General features: G+C 39.0%; 2 protein-coding genes across 3 annotated transcripts in view; both read right to left on the bottom strand.

The window, feature by feature from the left end:
* The window catches only part of LOC143736164 (CD276 antigen homolog), a 686,062-nt gene that overhangs the window by 60,617 nt on the left and 604,661 nt on the right, over positions 1–20,784 (bottom strand). The window lies entirely within an intron of this gene.
* Positions 11,625–16,018, bottom strand: LOC143736167 (uncharacterized). 2 transcript variants are annotated; one of them, XM_077226799.1, is made up of 6 exons: positions 15,652–16,018; positions 15,029–15,122; positions 14,824–14,911; positions 14,361–14,726; positions 12,967–13,066; positions 11,625–12,845 (listed from the first exon to the last, which is right to left on the bottom strand). In XM_077226799.1, exons 1-5 carry the CDS (start codon positions 15,683–15,685, stop codon positions 13,058–13,060), a joined length of 591 nt encoding a protein of 196 aa, XP_077082914.1. In that variant the 5' UTR covers positions 15,686–16,018; the 3' UTR covers positions 11,625–12,845; positions 12,967–13,057. The 2 variants fall into 2 exon arrangements, with proteins under 2 accessions (XP_077082914.1, XP_077082913.1); XM_077226798.1 differs by lacking the exon at positions 12,967–13,066 and having other exon boundaries at positions 11,625–12,016.

The raw sequence follows: 20,784 nt of genomic DNA, 5'->3' as shown, positions 1-20,784 counted from the left end.
CAATGTCATATATATATATAAATTATGATCTCACATGAGGTGTTTAAACTAGTAGGCAATGTTGAATGTGGTCTGTGAGTGTGACTTCCGCCCATATAAAATCACCCTATGTTGGTTTCAAAGCTCGAAAAGTACAGTTCCATCTTAAAGCCTTTGTGAAAGCAACTATATTTCATCAGGTAATGCATTTTAGTTGTGGAAACTACGCAAAGATCATACAGCATCTTATTTGTAAGTGTAATTTATTGTATATCTTGATAGATTTATTGTACTTGATCAAGTACACAATGTTTCCTAAGAATCCTATTTTTATTTGATTTTATTTTGTTTGATTTATTTATCTCACAGGTCTTCTAGTATGGTGTCAAGCTGTAGAAACAGAACTTACAAAACTGGGACAAAATGTGACTATAAACTGTGTTCTTGGTGAAAAAGAGATTTATTGGATGGTGCTAAAGCCACCAAATCGCCCAGTTATGATATTACGGTTATTTTCAACTTCTCCAACTCCTTTTTACTACGATGTAGGATTCAGACTTAAATATTCAGTGCAACCTAAATATTGTCTATTCATAAAAAATGTCACTGTTGATGAGTTAGGCATTTATTACTGCATGACCACTGAAGCACCTCCAAAATTCAGCAACGGCACCAAACTACACATTATTGGTGAGTGAGCTTCAGTGATCAGACCATATGGATGTTCAGTGCTTTGGTTATTTAAATGTATGGCTATTTTTTTACAGAATCAACTCAATTAACTGAGTTCCAGAACAACACTGTTGAGCAGAATCACACCGTAGTGAATTATATTGAGCAGATCCAGAGACCATGGAGCATTATTATCCTCATATCTGGCCTGATGCATGGTGTTCTGGTCATTGTCGTCATTGGTGAGTTCATGTAAATAATTTAATTTAATTTGATTTTAATGTATTACTAAAATATGACCGTAATTCTCCTCTCTTGTAGGTAGTGTATGTTGCTACTCTGGAAAAAATTTAAAACATCAAGAGGCAGATTTACAACGGACTCGTTTTATGCCTTTGGAACAACTTCAAGAGCCAAAGACAGTGGTAAATTATGCAAACCATATTTTTTCCATGTACATTTATTATTTTTTTTATTACTTTTCATATTATTTTCATATTTTTGATGAATTTTATTATTTATCACTGTTTGGATCATAAAAGAGATGTAACATAAGTACATTTATAAATGCTAATACTGGTTGCCCTGTTGCTCTTTCAGTATACTGAGGTGGTCTTTTCCTCAATATGTGAAGATTTTGAACAGAAGCGGTGCTTTTCTCCAACAGCCCAAATCATAAACAGAAACAATTGTACATGACCTTATATCAACAAGTCACCTTTGTTTTAAAAATAAAAGTTCATGACATACCTGTATAATTAATAAAAATATATCTAAAAAAGGAGATTTTCCTTTTTCTTTTCTTTTTTGTGAAAATCAAAAACATCTACCAACTAGACGATGGCTAGTCAAACTCTTATCTGCAGAGCAAACGTAGGCAGTGTGGTTGGCCTCAAAGAGTTCAGACAAACTCAGTCATTTTTTCCACACTGGTCACCTGATCACCAGTGAATTGCAAAGCCTGGTGGTTTAACCTTATAAGTTTAACTTTAAAAGTGTGTGTGTGTGTGTATATATATATATATATATTTATATATATATATATATATATATATATATATATATATATATATATATATATATATAATGAAACGGCAACAATCATTCTATCAAACTTAACAAAAACAAAAAAAACTCACTTACTGCACTACCATTCTTTTTCCATTGGAGGATAATCGTGTTACGCGATATGTCTAAAGCAAATGTAAACTCTGGTAAAAGGGTAAACCACCAGTCGAGAAAAACATGACACCATCTGAGACATTTATTGTCAAGTGACCAACTCAGAGGAACTGATGATTAGATTCATTTGAGCTAAACCACACTGCTTACACTTCTGCTAAGGAGAGCAAAAGATTTGCATGCACAGATGTAATGTCTATTATCTTTCAGGAGATGCAATAAACTTCATCTTGAACAACTGTACCAACCAGCTTAGTAAAGCAAAGTGGTTATAAAAGAAAAAGAAAAATTCCCTCGTGTTGCTGTCCTTCAGACAACACACCCACACTACTTACAGGAAGTCAGACTGAACTCTGACCACATTTTGGCCTTTTGAATGTCAAGAGTCAAGTATAAACATGCTACCCCTGTACAGGTTACATATATTTAAACAATTAGTTATTTCAAAGTTTAAAGGGTTTGTTCACCCAAAAATAAAAATGCTATTATCATTTACTCACCCTCATAATGTTCCAAACCTGCAAGATTTTTGTTCATATTCAAAACACAAAAGAAGACCTTTTTTATTAAATCTGAGAGCTTTCTGTCCCTCCATTGATAGAATATACACAACTACCTCTTTGACACTTCAAAAAGTTCATAGAGTGATAATAAAACTAATACATAACTCGAGCGATTCAGTCCAAATTTTCTGAAGAGACACGATCGCTTTGTATGATGAACACATTTGATTTAAGCTTTTATTCACAAGCCCTCTTCCTATCTACTATAATGCAGTGCCATCATTGGCTTCCAGGGGGAGACAGAAGCCATCATCTATCCATCCATATGTTATCCAAACCACTTGTCCTATGTCACAGAGATGCTGGAGCCTATTCTTAGGCAGGGAAACACAGTGAACGGTTAGCTTGAAGGATCTATCGAGTCCAGTTAACTCTTTCCCTGCCTTTGACGAAATTTAACATAATTTCCTGTTCAAGTCATGTTTTTGATTATAAAATGACAGTGGAGATGACTAGCAAAGACACGAAGCTATACGAGTAGTTAGGTGATACAGGGCTATATATTATGTACAATGTATGATCTGTTATGTTTTCCCCAATATCTGTTTGTCTTATGTTTGATGTTAAATGTCACTGTAAGCTTTTATGAAAGTTGAATAAAATAAAAAAATTTAAAAAGGGTTGTATATTATACATAAAGTCATATCATTGATATAACAACAATGGAAGGAAAGGATTATAATTCAGGTGAATATGTTTTGATTATAAAATTACAGTGGAGATGACTAGCAAGATATGTGACTACAGTGATAGGTTTATATGAATCAATGGTGCATTGGATATATAACAACAATGGAAGGAAATGATTACAAGATGTCAGGTAAAGATATGTGGAAAAAATATATAATTATTACAAAGAATTTATAATGCTGAGCATTATAAACATAAGGTATTTGACAAATAGGCATTTGTTATTGTAATATGATGTAATATTGATGCTCCTAATAATAGTATGTCTCTAATATTTGACTCAAACTGAAATCCTCTTTTGTGTGTGTTCCTTTTGTGTGTGTTCCTGTGCTGATCAACCTCAGTCAGTACTGTGTCTCTTAGCACCTCACTGTGCTAAGACAGTGAAAGATGGCACAATGTTGACGAGGATGTTTTTGCTATTAGAATTGTTCAAAATGAAGAATATTTTGTTCAAATGTTGTGCTGAAATCGTTTTTTTCTTGTGAGCTTTGATGGGCAGAACAGTTCTGAATTGATATACATGTATGTTGTATGTAGTGTTTACTCCTTATGTCATTTGGTTACCAAGTGGCCTTTTGCAAAGGACGCCTAGACCTTTCTTGAATAAAAGCTTACATAAACTACATTTTTGGGAGTATCATCTTCAAATTTGAAATTAAAACATGGTCAGACATTCAGTTTTATCTTTATGGTGTTTTTCAGGCCACTAACCTAAAAGTCTGATAAATTTTTCCCTAAATGAAGTTCATTCAAAGAAATCGTTAGTCAATTTACTGTAAATTCTACCTTGTTTTACTCGGTTCCTGTGCAACTTTGAGTTATTATGACTCTTGGGTAACAAAGTTTCAAGTGTCTAGTTTAAAAAAATATCAGAGTTATGAATGCGGACCTTATGGTTTAGGAGCTACAGACATTTGTATTTGGGTATGTCATTTTCAGAAAATTCTCAAAATAGGGGTGCTTGTTAATTTTAACAAGCAGCTTGACATGGCAATGAGCCTCAAGCAGCTTGACATGGCAATGAGCCTCAAGCAGCTTGACATGGCAATGAGCCTCAAGCAGCTTGACATGGCAATGAGCCTCAAGCAGCTTGACATGGCAATGAGCCTCAAGCAGCTTGACATGGCAATGAGCCTCAAGCAGCTTGACATGGCAATGAGCCTCAAGCAGCTTGACATGGCAATGAGCCTCAAGCAGCTTGACATGGCAATGAGCCTCAAGCAGCTTGCCATGGCAATGAGCCTCAGGCAGCTTGACATGGCAATGAGCCTCAGGCAGCTTGACATGGCAATGAGCCTCAGGCAGCTTGACATGGCAATGAGCCTCAGGCAGCTTGACATGGCAATGAGCCTCAGGCAGCTTGACATGGCAATGAGCCTCAGGCAGCTTGACATGGCAATGAGCCTCAGGCAGCTTGACATGGCAATGAGCCTCAGGCAGCTTGACATGGCAATGAGCCTCAGGCAGCTTGACATGGCAATGAGCCTCAGGCAGCTTGACATGGCAATGAGCCTCAGGCAGCTTGACATGGCAATGAGCCTCAGGCAGCTTGACATGGCAATGAGCCTCAGGCAGCTTGACATGGCAATGGCCACGTTCAGTGTAGATGGTGTAAGGTAGTAATATGCACCCTTTAGGGGTGGATATGGTAGGTGTTCCCTTGAGCTTACCACCCCAGTGACAAGCTGATGTACCCTAAAATAACATTTTTACACATCTTCTCTTATAGTGTGTATTGTAAAGATAAAAATTGCTTGTTTCCTTTCTGTGTAACAGGTTAGTGGGTCTTTGACAGATGGCTGGCACTGAATTTGTTTTTCTAAGACAGACATGTAGTCGAACAGGAAACAAGTTCAGATAACAATCCCATTATTCAGTCTATGCACTTTGGTAAAATTTGTTTTGCTAATTCATCTGGAAAGCTATCAATGTATACCTGCTGTAATGCACAATAAATCGAATGGCATCTATTGATGTTACTGCTAGTGCCATTTTGTCGGGCGATACTCTTATGTCAGTTGTTCTCCAAGAAGGCACCTCGCTACTCTCGCAGTCCATCTCATAACATGTCAATCCACCTTCTCTTCAACACCACCAACTCTGAAATGAACAATGTTCTGACACAGACGTGAGTAGTAGTGCTGGAAGGATCACAGGGGCTCTGATCCTCTGCCTTTTCTTACCGATTGGCATCTCTGGAAACCTCTTGATCATCTGGAGCATCCTGACTCAAACCCGCCACCGTTCCATCACCACCCTCCTGATACTATACATGGCCTGCGCGGATGGATTTGTGATGCTTTTAATACCCTTTTTCATTGTTTATTTAGTAAAACACACCTGGATTTTTACCCTTCCACTGTGCAAGATTCTATTGTACTTCTGCAGTGCCAACATGTACGCTTCAATATTTTTGATAACGCTGATGAGTCTGCACAGGATGGTGGCTGTCGTGTGGCGGAAACATGCTGGTGTCCTGACAGACCGGAGGGTGATCATTCAAGTGTTGGTGGCACTGTGGATTCTTGCGCTCTGTATGTCAGTACCTAATTTGGTTTTCTGGACCACTTTCAGGAGTGAGCAAGAGCCAAAGATTGTAACATGTGCTTGTAAACATTCACAGCCACGAGATGTAAGTTACATTTGCCTGATAAATATTTTTCAGTAATTACTAAAAAGAGTAAATCGCAAAAAAATTAAATCATAGTAACTGTATGAGTATAAAAGTAGTAATGCTACTAACTTAATTGTGACGGAATAGCTCAGTTGTTTAGTGTAACTTTTCCAGTAACTACCTATTTTTGGTAGTGGTTGTGTCTATTTAGCATTGTTTAATTATATAGCCTAACAACTGAGCTTGCTGATGCTATGGAACCTTTTAGTTTCTGTGTCATACAAGGGTAAGCATACGGTGATACTTTGTCTTTTCCCAGCCAGAAGACATAAATCAATGTCTATGACACAGTAAACATCCGCTCCAATAATAGACACATGTAAGCCTAATATAAAAAACAAGATATTTATAGAATGAATAGACAAACTCTATATCTGAAAGGAAATCATGTCAAATGATTCTACACATGATATGACGTCACTCTGTTTTAGGCGATACTGCAGCACTGTTTGGAAATTCTGTTGGGTTTCTTGATGCTGTATGGGCTGATCATAGGCAGCTACGTGTGTATCCTACGCAGAATTCGCAAGACCCGGTTTCGTAGGCACATCCAAAGTGAGAAACTCATCCTGGTGATTGTCATCACCTTCGGCCTGAACTGGCTCCCATTCCATATCATGAATATGGTGGAGGTGCGTGTAACAAAACCCCGCAAAGGGTCCATGGCTTCAAAGAGTTTGAAAACTCCTGGTTTTAAAGAAATCAATCTCATTGTTTTTCCTGGACAGCTGGCTGGTGCTGTTCTCCCAGAAGATTCCTGCAAAAGTAAAAGTGAGTAACTAAAACTAATCTGCCCTTTTAACACCTGGTCATGTAGATGAGGGAGACACATTTTTACACACCCGTTTACACCTGGTGTTTTAATATGTCTATTTTGTCCACTTTCAACCACTTCTGTCCTGATTTCTTTGAGTAGAGGGACAGCGGGTAAATGCATGTTTTTTTTTTAGATCTTGCGATCTAATGGACAAAATAAGCATACGTAATTTACACGTGAACGTGAATTCTCGTTTTTTGTCTTCAAACCGAACTTTCGGTCTTCAGCCAAAAAAGTTTAAATCTCGTCTGACTAGCGCGCTTCCCATAATGTTTACGCGTTAGGTCAGTATGCAGAGAGTATGGTGTTTTGTGGATGTTTGAATGCTTTCGACAACATGAGCGTTTACTCTATGAAAGCAATCCTGTCCGATGCGTTTTCGACTACCTCTGGAAGTGGTTGAAAGTGGACAAGCAAAAAGTATTTTAGACCCCATTTACACCTGTATTTAGCACCGTCCACTTGTGATCAGATCAACCAAAATGCATCCTAATACCAGGTGTAAACAGGGCCTAAAAACATTCAAAGAGGGAAATGCCATTCTGAATCCTTTAATTGTGTTTTTAACTAATAACTAATTTAATAACTAATATCCTCATCCTCACAGAGTCAATCAAATCTGGACATCTTTCCGGAGCTTCGCCTCCACTTTCACCTTCATCAGTAGCTCTATAAATCCTGTTCTGTACACATTTGCTGGAAAGTCCTACATTAAACGTGAGGGCCTAGCCTTCATGGCACGGCTGTTTGAGAGCTCAGGGATCGAGTCCACACAAAAGATCCGGCAGAGTCAGAGCAATAGAGAACGAGAGAAGAAGAAGAGGTTGACTATAACAATTAAATCTGATGGAATCCACTAGCGCTAAAGCTAGCTTGTACATTAAAGTAGAGAAATTGAAAGGGGCCACAGCATAAACTTAGCAGGAAATTTCTGTCTTATTTGGGCTGTTTAGGGATCTTTGTATTTGCAGAGTGCTTTATGCATTTGTATAAATTAGACTGAGTGATTCTGTGCCCTTGATAAGTGCACTTATCTAAATCTACAGTAGGCCTACCACTTTAAAGTGTACTTGTGCTATATGTTGTTAAAATAAATGTCATCTGGTTTTATATTTAGTTATTTGATGACATTTTAAAGCATGGCTTAAGTATCCAAATACAGCATCACTGAATACAGTATTTCAAAGATTTGGTTCAGGTGTTTATCCAGTAGAGGGCGCCACACAACACAACAGTGAGAAAAACACTAAACAACTAATTTCTGTTCACTGTCTTTCTATATCTTTAGTTCTGAGCATAACATACACTGTATTTTGTTATATATATGCTTAAAACAAAGAAGAATGACTTAATTGAAGTAGTATATTCTCATAAAAGTCATAACAGCTTAAACAGTTTGGATTCTTAGTTGAAGTCACCTTGAATTTATCTTTATCGTTTATCTTCTTGAAAACATGACAAAAATATGGTACATTTGATATTCAAGGTGGCAAGGAGCACATTTGCATCTTTCCCAGAAGAATATGTACATGGAGGTGAACGCGATTTCACCAAGGAGGAAGTTAAGTTTGGGGCTACGTTTAGGTTTAGGCTTGGGTTAACGTTAGGAGCTTGAACACCATATATATCAACCAATAATTGTCCACTGATTTGAGGTCTAGTTTATGATTTGTGTGAGGGGTGGAGTTCTGGTTTGACTGGAATGTTGTTTCAGGACCATGGATGTTGATCCAGCTCAGACAGCAACAGTTCCGGCCCACATCTGAGTCGTGTGGAATCCATGTATACCTGATGGTGGCCGGATCTGGGCCGACACTATGTTGCTGTCGGGAAGGAACTAAACAAACAAAAACAAAACAATGTACAGGCATTTCAGGTGTTGCATTGTACATTTGTTACTACTGGAACTTTCTGTGGAATTTTACTATTTGTGAATAATAAAAAGGTCTGACTGTCATGCAGATGAAAACACAATCTACTCATTTTGTGGAGTGTGTATCTATAACAACTTGTATAGCAGATCTCAACTTAAAGCACCAGGTTTCATCTTTATATACAAAGAAATACAAATTGATGATGTGTAATAAGTCAGACTTGGTAAATGAAATGCAGTTCTAATTTTAACATAATTAAGAAATAACACATAAAGAAAACAAAATAGATTGAACACTAGTAAACACGACATGAAGAAAGAAAAGTTGTGGTACAGAATTGGCCTAAAATCATTTACAGAAGGAAATGCCATTCTGGATCCTTTATCTGGACATCTTTCCGGGGCTTCGCCTCCACTTTCACCTCCATCATTAGCTCTATAAATCCTGTTCTTTACACTTTTGCTGGAAAGTCGTACATTAAACAGGAGGGCCTGGCCTTCATGGAATGGCTGTTTGAGAGCTCAGGGATCGAGTCCACACGAAAGATCCGGCAGAGTCAGAGGAATCGAGAAAGAGAGAAGAAAGAAGAGGTCAACTATCTCAACGATGAAATCTGATTCCACCACTAGCGCTAATGCAGAGATGTCAAGTAACGAAGTACAAATAATTCGTTACCTTATGTGGCAGGTGGGATACCAATAACAGGGGTTAAGCCCAGACAATTAGCAGACTACGCCACGATGGGATTTACACCCAAAGAATTAGCTATTTTATTCTAACAAGGCACTCAAGTTCGTGATTGATTAGCCAGAGACAGTGGTCCAGTACAAAAATAGAATTTTATTGCTTTTCTTTTTAAAATCAAAAGCACGCCCACACACACAATACTTCACTTCAACAAGTGTTTGGTCTTCACAGCAACCCTATAAGATAATTTATCACAGCAAACAAAATACACTACACAAAATCAACAGCAAAGTACACACAATCCTTACACTCCAATCCTAACACACACATTCATCAAGAAGGGAAAGAGATAGTGCGGAATCTTACCAGTGGGAGGCTAGTGGCCCCAGCAATGAGCATCCGTGGAAAACACCACAATCACACATGCTAAGTTCTCTCACACACACACACACACACACACACACACAAAGGAAATGACCACACTCCGTGAACACACAGCCACTGCACACACCAAGGGACCCGCACCGCAAGAGGCACTGCTCCCACTGACCGTTCTTCGCACCTGAACAGAGGAGAGACAGACGAAAGTTAACCACACATTTTCATACACACAAATTACAGTAACCCGGTGGCTAGTAAACCACCCGTTCTAAGCCCAAGATTGGACTAGGGCGAACAATATGAATAAGACAAACAGAACACAAATCAAAATGAACAATCAAACATGAAAAAAACTAAATAAACCATATGCAATAATAAACAGAATGACAGAAATGCCACACTGAGGATCAGTAACTTCCAAGCTCTCCCGTCAATGTGAACAAATCAAGAAAACAAAAATAATCAAAACAAAACAATCACAACAAATAAGTCCATCATTTTGGATATCGACAACAGGAGAAATACAAAAGTTCAAAGAAATAAACTCTGCAAACAACTTAACCGATGCATGTTGCCCGTTAACTTGAACTAACTTGAACTACAGCACCAAGGATTCTGCGGCGCTACGATAAAACAGATAACCAAGGCAGACGTCAGGTCACTAGGCAGGTAAACAAGGCAACAGTCGTTCGCCGGTGACGTCACTTGTCAAACAAAAAGTCCCGGTTTATAAATGGGCTTGTCTATCACGGTTGGCTTGCAGTTAACTGCCCAGAACCACTCACAACACAGCAAATTAAGTACCACTTGGGGAGGCATGAGCCAGACAGCTGTATCCTGCTACACTTAAGTTACTTAAAGGGACTATGTGTAGTTTTTTAGGTATTTTATTATCTAAAATAAATATTTTTTATTCATAAATATGTCCTTAATGGTGTACAAATACCTCAACCAATTATCTGACTTGCTGTATCCTTGTAAACGAAGAATTTATTATCTTTATATGCATGTGATGGGTAGGTCCACGGAGGCTTCCATGTCGTTCCGCCATCTTGAAAAACTATAATAGCAGAGAGGGTCAAAAAGTACTAGGCCAACGTGTTTCCACAACGCGTTTTTCGTTCAGAGCCAGCGTCATGTGACTGAAAGCAGCAGAAACGCAGGAGCAGAGCAGTGAGAGGCGCTTGTCACTGCCCCGGCAATTTTAAAAGGCTGCATTGCACTGTTATTATTCATACTGTAACATTTGTTTGTTCGTTGTGTCAAATTGCAGTTTGTTTGAAATAACAAACCTGTTCACCCGAAGGAAAACTCGACGAAGTGCTATTAGAAGAAATCCTGTCATAGCTTTTTGGTACATAACAGCTACCGTGGATGCAACACGCATTTGAAAAAGCGAGGCGCTGGAGAGCACAATTGGTTTGAATGCAAAATACAATTTCACCGCTAGATGGGAGAAATTCCTACACAATGGCTGCGTTCCAAACCGCATACTCAATGAGTAGGTACTTAATTTCAATGAGTACTTACTCAACGAGCGCGAAAAGAGTAGGTACTTCATAGCCAAATCTCGTTGAGTATGAATGCGATCCGGACATCATACGCCATGTTGACGTTATCATGTGACCTATGACGTTATCACAAGCGCAACAATTTAAAAGTTATGAGCAACAGGTGCACCGACATCTCACTGCATCAGTACAACCTAACTAGAACTGTTTTCATCAGCGTCTGAAATGGTTGGCATGTCTGCAATAGCTAGACGAATGTGTGGACAAAGGAGACGTCGGGCTGCTGCTCGGAGATCTCGCCTTTGGAGAAGACTGATGATTTTATACTCAAACAAAGCAAGTATTACTACTTAAAAAATTAAGATTACCCCAGAATGAATTGCATTACTAGCCCACCCCAACACTTATGCACAATAATGACAAATGCTGACCAACTTAATTATTTAACATTTTCTTAATTAAAATGATATATTTTGGTAAAACAAGCTAACTGTTGTATTGTCATATGACATAGATGTATGAATACACACTAGACAAATGCAGCTGATGTGAATACATACAATTTCCTTCAAGCAATGATTAATGCAAGAATTAATGAAATGAATATTTTATTGAAACATGAATAAATATTTAATATGAAACATGAATAAAAATAAATGAATGAATAAAAGATATCATATCACTATAAAGAAATACATATACAAGTCAATACCATATGAAACATTGCTTAATTCAAGCTTTTTGTTCTAACAAACTATGATGTATTTACAGGCGGTGAACCCCACATCATACTGCCATCTCAATAGAGCGGTTCCCATTCTGCGGCTTTATCTTGATGAAGCAGCTGACCACCGTGCCCACCTTCGCCTGTCTCTGCCGTCCATCAGGTCCCTGATTGCTGCAGTCAGACTGGAATCGGACCATGGATGGGAACGGGAGATTGAGGTCCTTGTGTTCCTGCACTGGCTGGCCCATGCAGCATCCTACAGGGTGGTGTCGCAGGCCTTCGACATCCCAAAGACCTCTGTGTATAACATTGTGCACAGAGTGAGCAAGGCCATCATGGGAATTTTGAGGAGGGTGATCTGCTTTCCGACCGGAGATGACCTGGAGGCAGTGGGAGCAGGATTTGCACAGTTGTCTGGCTCACCAGCTTTCAGCAGAACAGTTGGTGCAATAGACGGCTGTCATATCCGTATCAAACCTCCAGCAAATAACTCCCACTGCTACTTCAACAGAAAGCTGTTTCACTCCATCCAACTCCAGGCCATCACTGATCACCGGGGGAAATTCCTTGATGTGTTTGTGGGGTATCCTGGGTCCGTGCACGATGCCAGGGTGCTGAGGAACAGTCCAGTGTATGCTGGCGGCCTTTATCCACCTGCAGGCAAGTGCATCCTCGGGGATGGAGGCTATCCTTGCCTGAGTGCACCCATCTGCCTCATCACCCCGTACAGAGAGCCGGTGCAGAACCCTGTGCAGGCGCGTTTCAACAGCAAGCACTCCCGTGCCCGCAACATCGTGGAGAGAGCTTTTGGGATGCTGAAGACACGCTGGCGCTGCATTTTCTTCAAGGCCTTGGAGGTGAGCCCTGCCTTCGTGCCTGAGATTGTTGCGTGCTGCGCTGTGCTTCACAATCTCGCTCTAGCCAATGGGGACATCGTTGAGCCAGAGGATGAGGAAGACCATGATGACGGCCCCCCTGATCCCCACAACCTTGAAGCAAGAGTGGGAGAACAAGTGCGGGACAATCTGGCTGCTGCAGTGTCTGCTCCAAACATCCCTGTGCCGGCTCTCCATGAGCATGACTACCTTTAAAACATTAAGAAAGATAAAAATGTTTTAAAATTCATGTTGTCAGCATTCAGTTTCTTGACAAATGTCATTTTATAGGTTTACAATTACATGCAAATATTTGTTAGAGCTTTAAAACCTTTTGTAGTGTAGAGGGATAAACCAATGAACTGGTTAGAAGAAGATTGCTGGTCAATCAGCAAGGCTCTTTACTCCAGGTTTGCCCAGGGTCATTGTCCCTGTAAATAAATGGAGTTAATTACTTTCGATAAAAAATATGTCAAATGCAAAAATGTGATTGATATTTGTAAAGCATTTTTTGAACCAGTCATGGGCATAAACGGTCAAAGCTGCTTAGTTTGTCAAGGAATTACTATAATGCAAAATGCATACATAAATTTACTACAATTTATATTTGGTGGGTTAAAGGGTTAGTTCACCTCAACATATAAATACAGCAATTGTTTACGGTTTACTATTTACTTATTTAATGTTTTTTATTGTTTAAATACAAAAGGGAATTTTTGTCAAGTTTGTTCTGCTGGTTTCATACAATATCAGTCAATGGAGCCCAACTTTCAGAAGCTTCCTGGCATTATTTAATGATGCTTCTGAAAGTCCATTGACTGATATTGTATTAAACCAAACAGTACAAACCTGACCAAAATCACCTTTTGTGTTCAGGAAAACAAAAAACAGAGGGATCAAACAACATCAAGGCGAGTAAATAATGACTATTGAATTATTACTATTATGATTTATTTGCTTGGGTTAAGTAACCCTTTAGTCACTATTTTACTGTGTGTAATTTGTGTAAACAGTCTCAAGTTCAGCTTTGGTCATGGAGGGCTATTATCCAGCAGAGTTTTTCCAACCCTAATTATACACCCCTGAATCAATTTAAACCAATTAATAACTGACTACTTGAAATTTACTGACAGGTGTGCTGGAACTTAACCCTCCATGACCTGCCTTTAAGATCCTTGCATGAACTCTGTAAACCTTTAAAAGTCATATAATACACTCCAGTAAAACAAGTGTTTTAAAGTGTTTTTTCTTCTTACATTACACCATACATTCACTAATTATTAATCAACGTTTCATAAATATTTAATTTATGAATTTGATTACAATCTTAAAGTATCAATAAATTTCTAGAAGTCTATAATGTACTGTGAATGCCTAGAAATAGTTTGTTTTATATACATATTATTGTACAAAATTCTTAGGCCACCATTTGTAGTTGTTGCTCAGTACTGTGTGTATATATATATATATATATATATATATATATATATATATATATATATCAGTACCGTATCTATATATAGATTCCCATTTTTATTCACAAATTTAATTCACATCAACCCAAATGTGCAAAAGATCAGAAGATGTTTTTTGTCAAATAATTTATTTTTTGGCGAGCATCTGAAGAACAGAAAGGAACCTTTCATCCCTTTCGTTGGTTTCTCTTTCTCTCCTTTCCTCTCTCTCGACTGCCTCCCGATGCCATCTCTCTTCTCTTTCTCTTACTTCTCTTTCTTGTCTTTCCTCTCTCTCTCGTCTCTCCCGTTCTCTTCTGTCCTCCTTCTCCTCCATTTCTCTCCACAGCCTCTCCTCCCTCTCAGCTGCCTTCCGCTCTCTCTCCTCTTCTCGCTCCTCCATGTCCCGGATCAGCTCCTCCACATCTATAGCCCTTTTCCTAGCTCTTGCTGGCTCTGGCCTCACTGAGGATGAAGAGACCACAGCAGCATCCGGCCCACATGAGGCAACGAGGGCAGGAGGAGAGATGGAGGGTCTGCCCCCAATTGCCTCATCCATGGCAGTGTACCACTTCCAGGATGCTGCTGTGGGCTCTCCATCCTCAGTGCTCACCCCCGTCTGCGGACATTTCAGATCCTGCAAAAATGCACAAGCATGATACAAAAGCAGTCATTTTAACAGCACAATATTTAATCATTTAATTTATGTATTAGAAGTAACAAAATGATCTTACTTTGTATTTTTGTTCCAGGTTTTCCCTTTTTTTTTTAACAAACGCCGCCGTCACCCTGCCTTGCAGGCTCTGCTCCTCCACAAAAGATCTGCAGCAAGAGAGAAATCAAGAATGAAAAAGTTATATCTCTGTTTGAAAATACAATAATTGAACTGTACTGCAAATAAAGTATTCAATTGATTATTAAATATTTCTGTATACTCACTCAAAGCCTTTGATGGCAGCATTACGCTTTCCGGTGAAGAGCGCTTCATGAGCCACTCTCCACCGGATAAGCAGCCGCGTGTGCTCATCCGTCCCTGTAACATCCAGACAAGACTCACGTTACCTCTGTGATTTATGAGCTCAATACTACATTTACATGTTGAGGTTGTTGCTAATAAATAGCTTTTTATCCATCATAAATGTTCAACAATTTTTCAACAGTACTAATGGATAAATGAAATAGATTACTTATGTTTAGTTACTTTATGTAAAATGCATTAAACTATTAAAAACAGTGTTAACAACAGTGAATTCTCCTAAACAATAGTACACACACGTCACTCAGATGTCTATTTCATATCAGTTACACGTAGTAATCTTGCCAGATTTTGAATAAATATTTAGTAATGGTATTTCAGATGTATACGGTTTAAAATGTATGCAAATACAGTTTAAAGACGTATGTGTCCTTATGGAGCTCCTCTATCCAATAAAATGTGATTTACGGCAAAATCACAAATTTACCATATTATATAGCGTCTTTGCACCTTCAACAGTTCAACAATTTACTGTACAGAAAGTTAGTTCAACACATGCAATTTGGTTTGTATTTGTAATACTCACATTTGAAAACACTCTCGTCCACCCTTTCCGTCATGTTTGAGTATGAAATATCTACTTCTTCTTGTTCTTTTTTATATCGTATCCTCTCGCGTGGCCTCCTGGGATAGATGAGTACAAGCTGAAAAGCACTCAAATGTCTGGGCGAAAGCAGGAGATCATCCGGGAACTTCTCGCCCACTCTTTTAGGAATACTGATGTTTCGAACGTACTGCTTCTTTCACGTACTGTTTTCGCCTACTATATAGTAGGAAAGTAGGCATATTGGAACGCACTATCGTCCAAATCTCGCGATAATTAGTACGTCAACCAGGTAATTCTCGCCTACTCTTTTATGAATACTGAGGATTCGAACGTACTTTTTTGCTCGCCTACTGTTTTTCCCATACTATATAGTAGGGAAGTATGCGGTTTGGAACGCAGCCAATGTCCCTTTACTTAAGTAGAAATTTTGGGTATCTATACTTTACTTGAGTAATTATTTTTCAGCCGACTTTTTACTTCTACTCCTTACATTTTCACGCAATTATCTGTACTTTCTACTCCTTAGTTTAAAAATAGCCTCGTTACTCCAATTTAATTTCTGCTTGTTTACAATCCGGTTTGTCATCATTAAAAAAGTGGCCAATTACACAAACGTTTATAGATCTGAGTCCCGCCTCCTGAACATCGCTGAACTGATTGGCTTTGTGTTTTCTCTCTAACTTATGAGAGGCTGTTACATTTTGGAGCGGCAAAACTCATCCGAAGGAATTAAGAGACCTAGATGCGGTAAGTGAGGGAGAAATCAACAGTTCTCTGCTCAAGAATACGGGGCAAATCGCGTCAAATATTGATTTAGTGACAGCCGTTTTTACAATATACTGTAAGACAATCGCGGGATAAGTGGCAAACATAATCGAGTGTGTGTGTGTGTGAGAGAGAGAGAGAGAGAGAGAGAGAGAGAGAGAGAGAGAGAGAGAGAGAGAGAGAGAGAGAGAGAGAGAGAGTGTCTGTGTGAGAGTGTGTGTCTGTGTGTGAGAGAGAGATTTGTTACAGGGATAAGTTCACTTATTTGAAAATGAAAATTCTGTCATCATTTACTCACTCTCAAGTTGTTTCAAACCAGATTCTTTCTTCTGCTGAAGACAAAAGAAGATATTTTAAGAATGTCGATAACCAAACAGTTGATGGTAGCCATTGACTTCCATAGTATTTTTTTTTTTCCTACAATGGAAGTCAATGGCTACAATCAACTGTTTGGTTATCAACATTCTTCAAAATATCTTCTTTTGTGTTCAGCAGAAGAAAGAAACTGGTTTGAAACAACTTGAGAGTGAGTAGCCTAAATGATTTTCGTTTTTGGGTGAACTATATCCTTTTAATGAAAGATGCAGGCGTGTTTGGCTTCTTCAAAAAGCAAGGAACAAGACATTGCACTATTGCATTGCACTATAAACGGAGTAAAGTTAAGTCTCTGTTAAAGTGCCTCCTTGGCTTTATTAGTTACCTGTAACATTACAGAATTAATGAATTAACATATTGTTAAGTTAGATATAAAAACCTTAATACATTATCCTATTAATTTCCTGATTCCTCCACTTCTGTGGATGTCCCCAGGCCCCACCAATCTCAAAATCAAACCGACGCCCTTAAAGAGAAGTATAAACATATACCATTTCGATGATAACATGCCTCTGAAGTTTGACTTTTTGCACCATTACAAATCTTCTAGGCAACGAGTCATCATATCTTCCTCTCCATGAAACACATGTTAATGCTCAGTACACACATATGGTTCTTTAAAGGGGGGGTGAAATGCTGTTTCATGCTTAGTGAGTTTTTCACACTGTTAAAGAGTTGGATTCCCATACTAAACATGGACAAAGTTTCAAAAATGAAGTTGTAAGTTTGATGGAGTAATTCTGTTCCAAAAATACTCCTTCCGGTTTGTCACAAGTTTCGGAAAGTTTTTTTTCGAATACGGGCCTGTGTGACGTCAGAGTCGCCGGAATTTCCTTATACGGGTCTTAAGGGCACTTCTCCCGGAAGGGCGCGCGCGCATCTGTAGCCTAGTGCGTGCGAGAGTACGCCTATGCCCATCAGAGCGCTGGGCTCGGCTGCGCTGCAATTAAAAAAATTGCACCAAAAAAGTGTGTTTTTGGTTGCCAGGGCAAGACAACATTGCACAAATTTCCAAAGAACCCAGCGTTAAGGGACCTGTGGATGGATTTTGTTTTTCCAGAGCAGCAACGGAGTTGTGCAAGTGTTTTTGTTTGTTCCCTTCATTTCGACAGTAATAGTTTTATAAACAAGGCCCAGTTCAACGCCGGATTTGCAGATCGCCTAATACTCAAAGATGGAGCAGTCCCAACGATAAAGGTTCACGGTCGTGCGTTGGAACCGCAGGCGGTGAGTAAAACTGCTTCAAATGTCTGTGAGTTGTTAACTATCGGCGTGTAAGCACAGAAAGTAAACAACATGATCACATACAGTTAATGTATCTATGGAGCATGCGATGTATGGTGTGTGTTTAAATACATTTGTTTAGCTGGCCACTGTAGGTGTCAGTTTGTTTATTGTAAAAATAAAGCATGTCCTCATAAACCAGTCTGTCTGTTTACAACACACAAATGTTGTAAAACTCGCGCATGACATGGTGTTCTAAAAACACTGCGCTCAAGCTCAAATCATTTCTATTATTAAAAAAACGCTCTAGACCTTATGTTTTTCACCCATTTCACTGCCATCTCACGTTTTTGTGAGCAAAAACGCGTTCTGTATGAACGAGCCCTTATATTTTTTAAGTTATAAGTTATAAGTTATACCGTTCCAGTAGGCCTACACACCACATAGAGACGTCCTGCTGTAGTCGTTGCTGCTGCTGCTGGTCGTCTTCAATCTCAGCCTCGGGATCTGATTCTGGATCAAAAATGTATGGCTGAATCTGATTGTTAGCCATGGTTTATTTTCGGATGTCACTCACAGCTTCCAGACCAAGCGGCAACCTCCCTATCTCCCTCTTGAAACCAACACGGAAGTGAATTAAACTGCAATTCATCGACTGGCCGCTTGAGGCTGACTGCAAAAGTGAGCCAAATCTGTATCTCCCCCATGTTAAAATGCCCAACTTTACAGCCGAAAAAATTATGTTTACAGCCTGGTGCCTTAAGTTGTTTTGGTCTATACAGCTAATTTTGCCCTTCATGACAACTGTGAGGGGGGTGAATTTTTTTATAACTCATCCGTTTAAATTATATTAAGCATTAAATTCCTGCATAATCAAGGGCGTGGCCACTTGAGTGACAGGTGGATTGCCGCTGCTGTTATTACTAGCCGTTTGTCTGCTCTCTGTTAGCCATCATGTCACCTCAGCTGATTCCAGCTGCTGAACTTGTCATCTCTGCCGTGTTTGTACTCTTTTCGGGATTATTTCATACAGTTTATTGCACGCCGCCCTTATACCTTCGCCCACGCCGTTGGATTCCGTCGTTGTCGAGTATCGAGAGAACAACCAGCGCTGTTCTTCAGTTGTTATCCTCTGTGAACATGCACTCATGGATGTCTGACAATATCGTTGCTTTTTGGAGTTCAGATTTAAAAACGTCTAAGGTATAGAGGCCACACTCGTTCTGCTGTAACTTACCGTTGATCTTACGGAGCAGATAGACTATGTTATAATATGCTTTTAGTGTTCAATAAAAAGTAACGTTACCGTCAGATTAAATCCTGCAGGTGTCAGTGCTTTCTTTTCGTCCCTTAAATGAGCGCGGATTTCTAGTGCATTACTTGAACTTCTTAGGTAATATCTATCAGAATTTAAAATGGACTGAATAAAGCTCTCTACGAACTTGACGTGCATTGCCGCGCTGACTGACATGTATGCGCATTTATCACTGTCACACACACACACACACACACTCAGAGCAAATATTGTAAGTTACTGCATGAGAATAATAATGCATCACAATACACGTTAGTCTCATGGTTAGTTATGTCTTTTAACTATTATAGTATTTCCAAGGGCAAAAACATAAACTTTAACTATTGGCTTTAGGTCTACTTCAAGTCAGCTGTCACTTTAGCGCGAGGCCAGTAGCACATTAGCTTAGCCTGAGCAAACTCGATCACGTCGAGCTAGGCGGGCGTAGTTTCAGCATCCAGGCACCTCAACACCACCCACGTCCCGCCTTTTTGCCCATTTTCGCTTATCCGGGAGTGACGCACTGTGACGCGCTTCCAAGATGGCGACGAGTGACTCCGCCCACTTTAGGCTTCAAAAACGCTCTTCAGAAACCTACGGGTGACGTCATGGATACTACGTCCATATTTTTTTACAGTCTATGTTCCAGACGCTCTCAACGCAAAAGCTTCGCGCGCTCGTGTCGTGATTATTTAGCTCCGCCCACACGGTACGCCTCCACCCGCTCGGTTTTTTCCAGAAAGACTCGGTACAGCCTATCTTTCTTTTATAAATATAATAAAACTAAAGACTTTTTGGAGATATGAAGGATGCAATACTACTCTATAGGTACTCAAGATTAACATGAGATTGAGTGAAACTGAGCATTTCACCCCCCCTTTAATGTATTTGCATTTTACTAAAATGGAAATTGGACTGAAAATAATTTTCTATGGGCATATATGCGGCTGAAACAGGTAGTGCATCCCACATTTTTCAACATTAACATTTTAATATAACGTTATAGTCATGGCCTTTAGAAAAATGTTTTTTTGAGGAGCTGTGGTAATGCACTATAGCCAGAGGTGGGCAAAAATACATCAAAAACTATTTTGTTACAAAATACAAATACTGGCTCATAAAATGTAACAAAATAAAATACAAAATACTGATGTGAAAAATGTATTTAAATAAAATACAAGTAATTAGTATTTTCAAAATACAAAAATACTCCCACAATAATCTTAAGTCTTTTTTTTATTATTATTATTATTACTGAAAGGTCAATAACACAAATAGTAGCAATAATACAAATATGAGAAATGTGTAAATTCAAAATGGCGAAGAAGCAAAATAAAAAAGTATGGGCATTTCACTAAATCTCTACAGGGCCTGAAATAGCTCCCTCTGACGTAAATGGCATGTATAGCTAAGTTCACATCAATGGTGTGGTAGGCTGCCCTTAATAGCAAAAC

Source organism: Siphateles boraxobius, unplaced genomic scaffold (genome assembly GCF_051911475.1).
Source record: "Siphateles boraxobius isolate OS27281-9 unplaced genomic scaffold, OSU_SipBor_1 13, whole genome shotgun sequence".
Lineage (NCBI taxonomy): Eukaryota > Metazoa > Chordata > Actinopteri > Cypriniformes > Leuciscidae > Siphateles > Siphateles boraxobius.
This window is presented reverse-complemented; position numbering and strand designations above follow the sequence as displayed.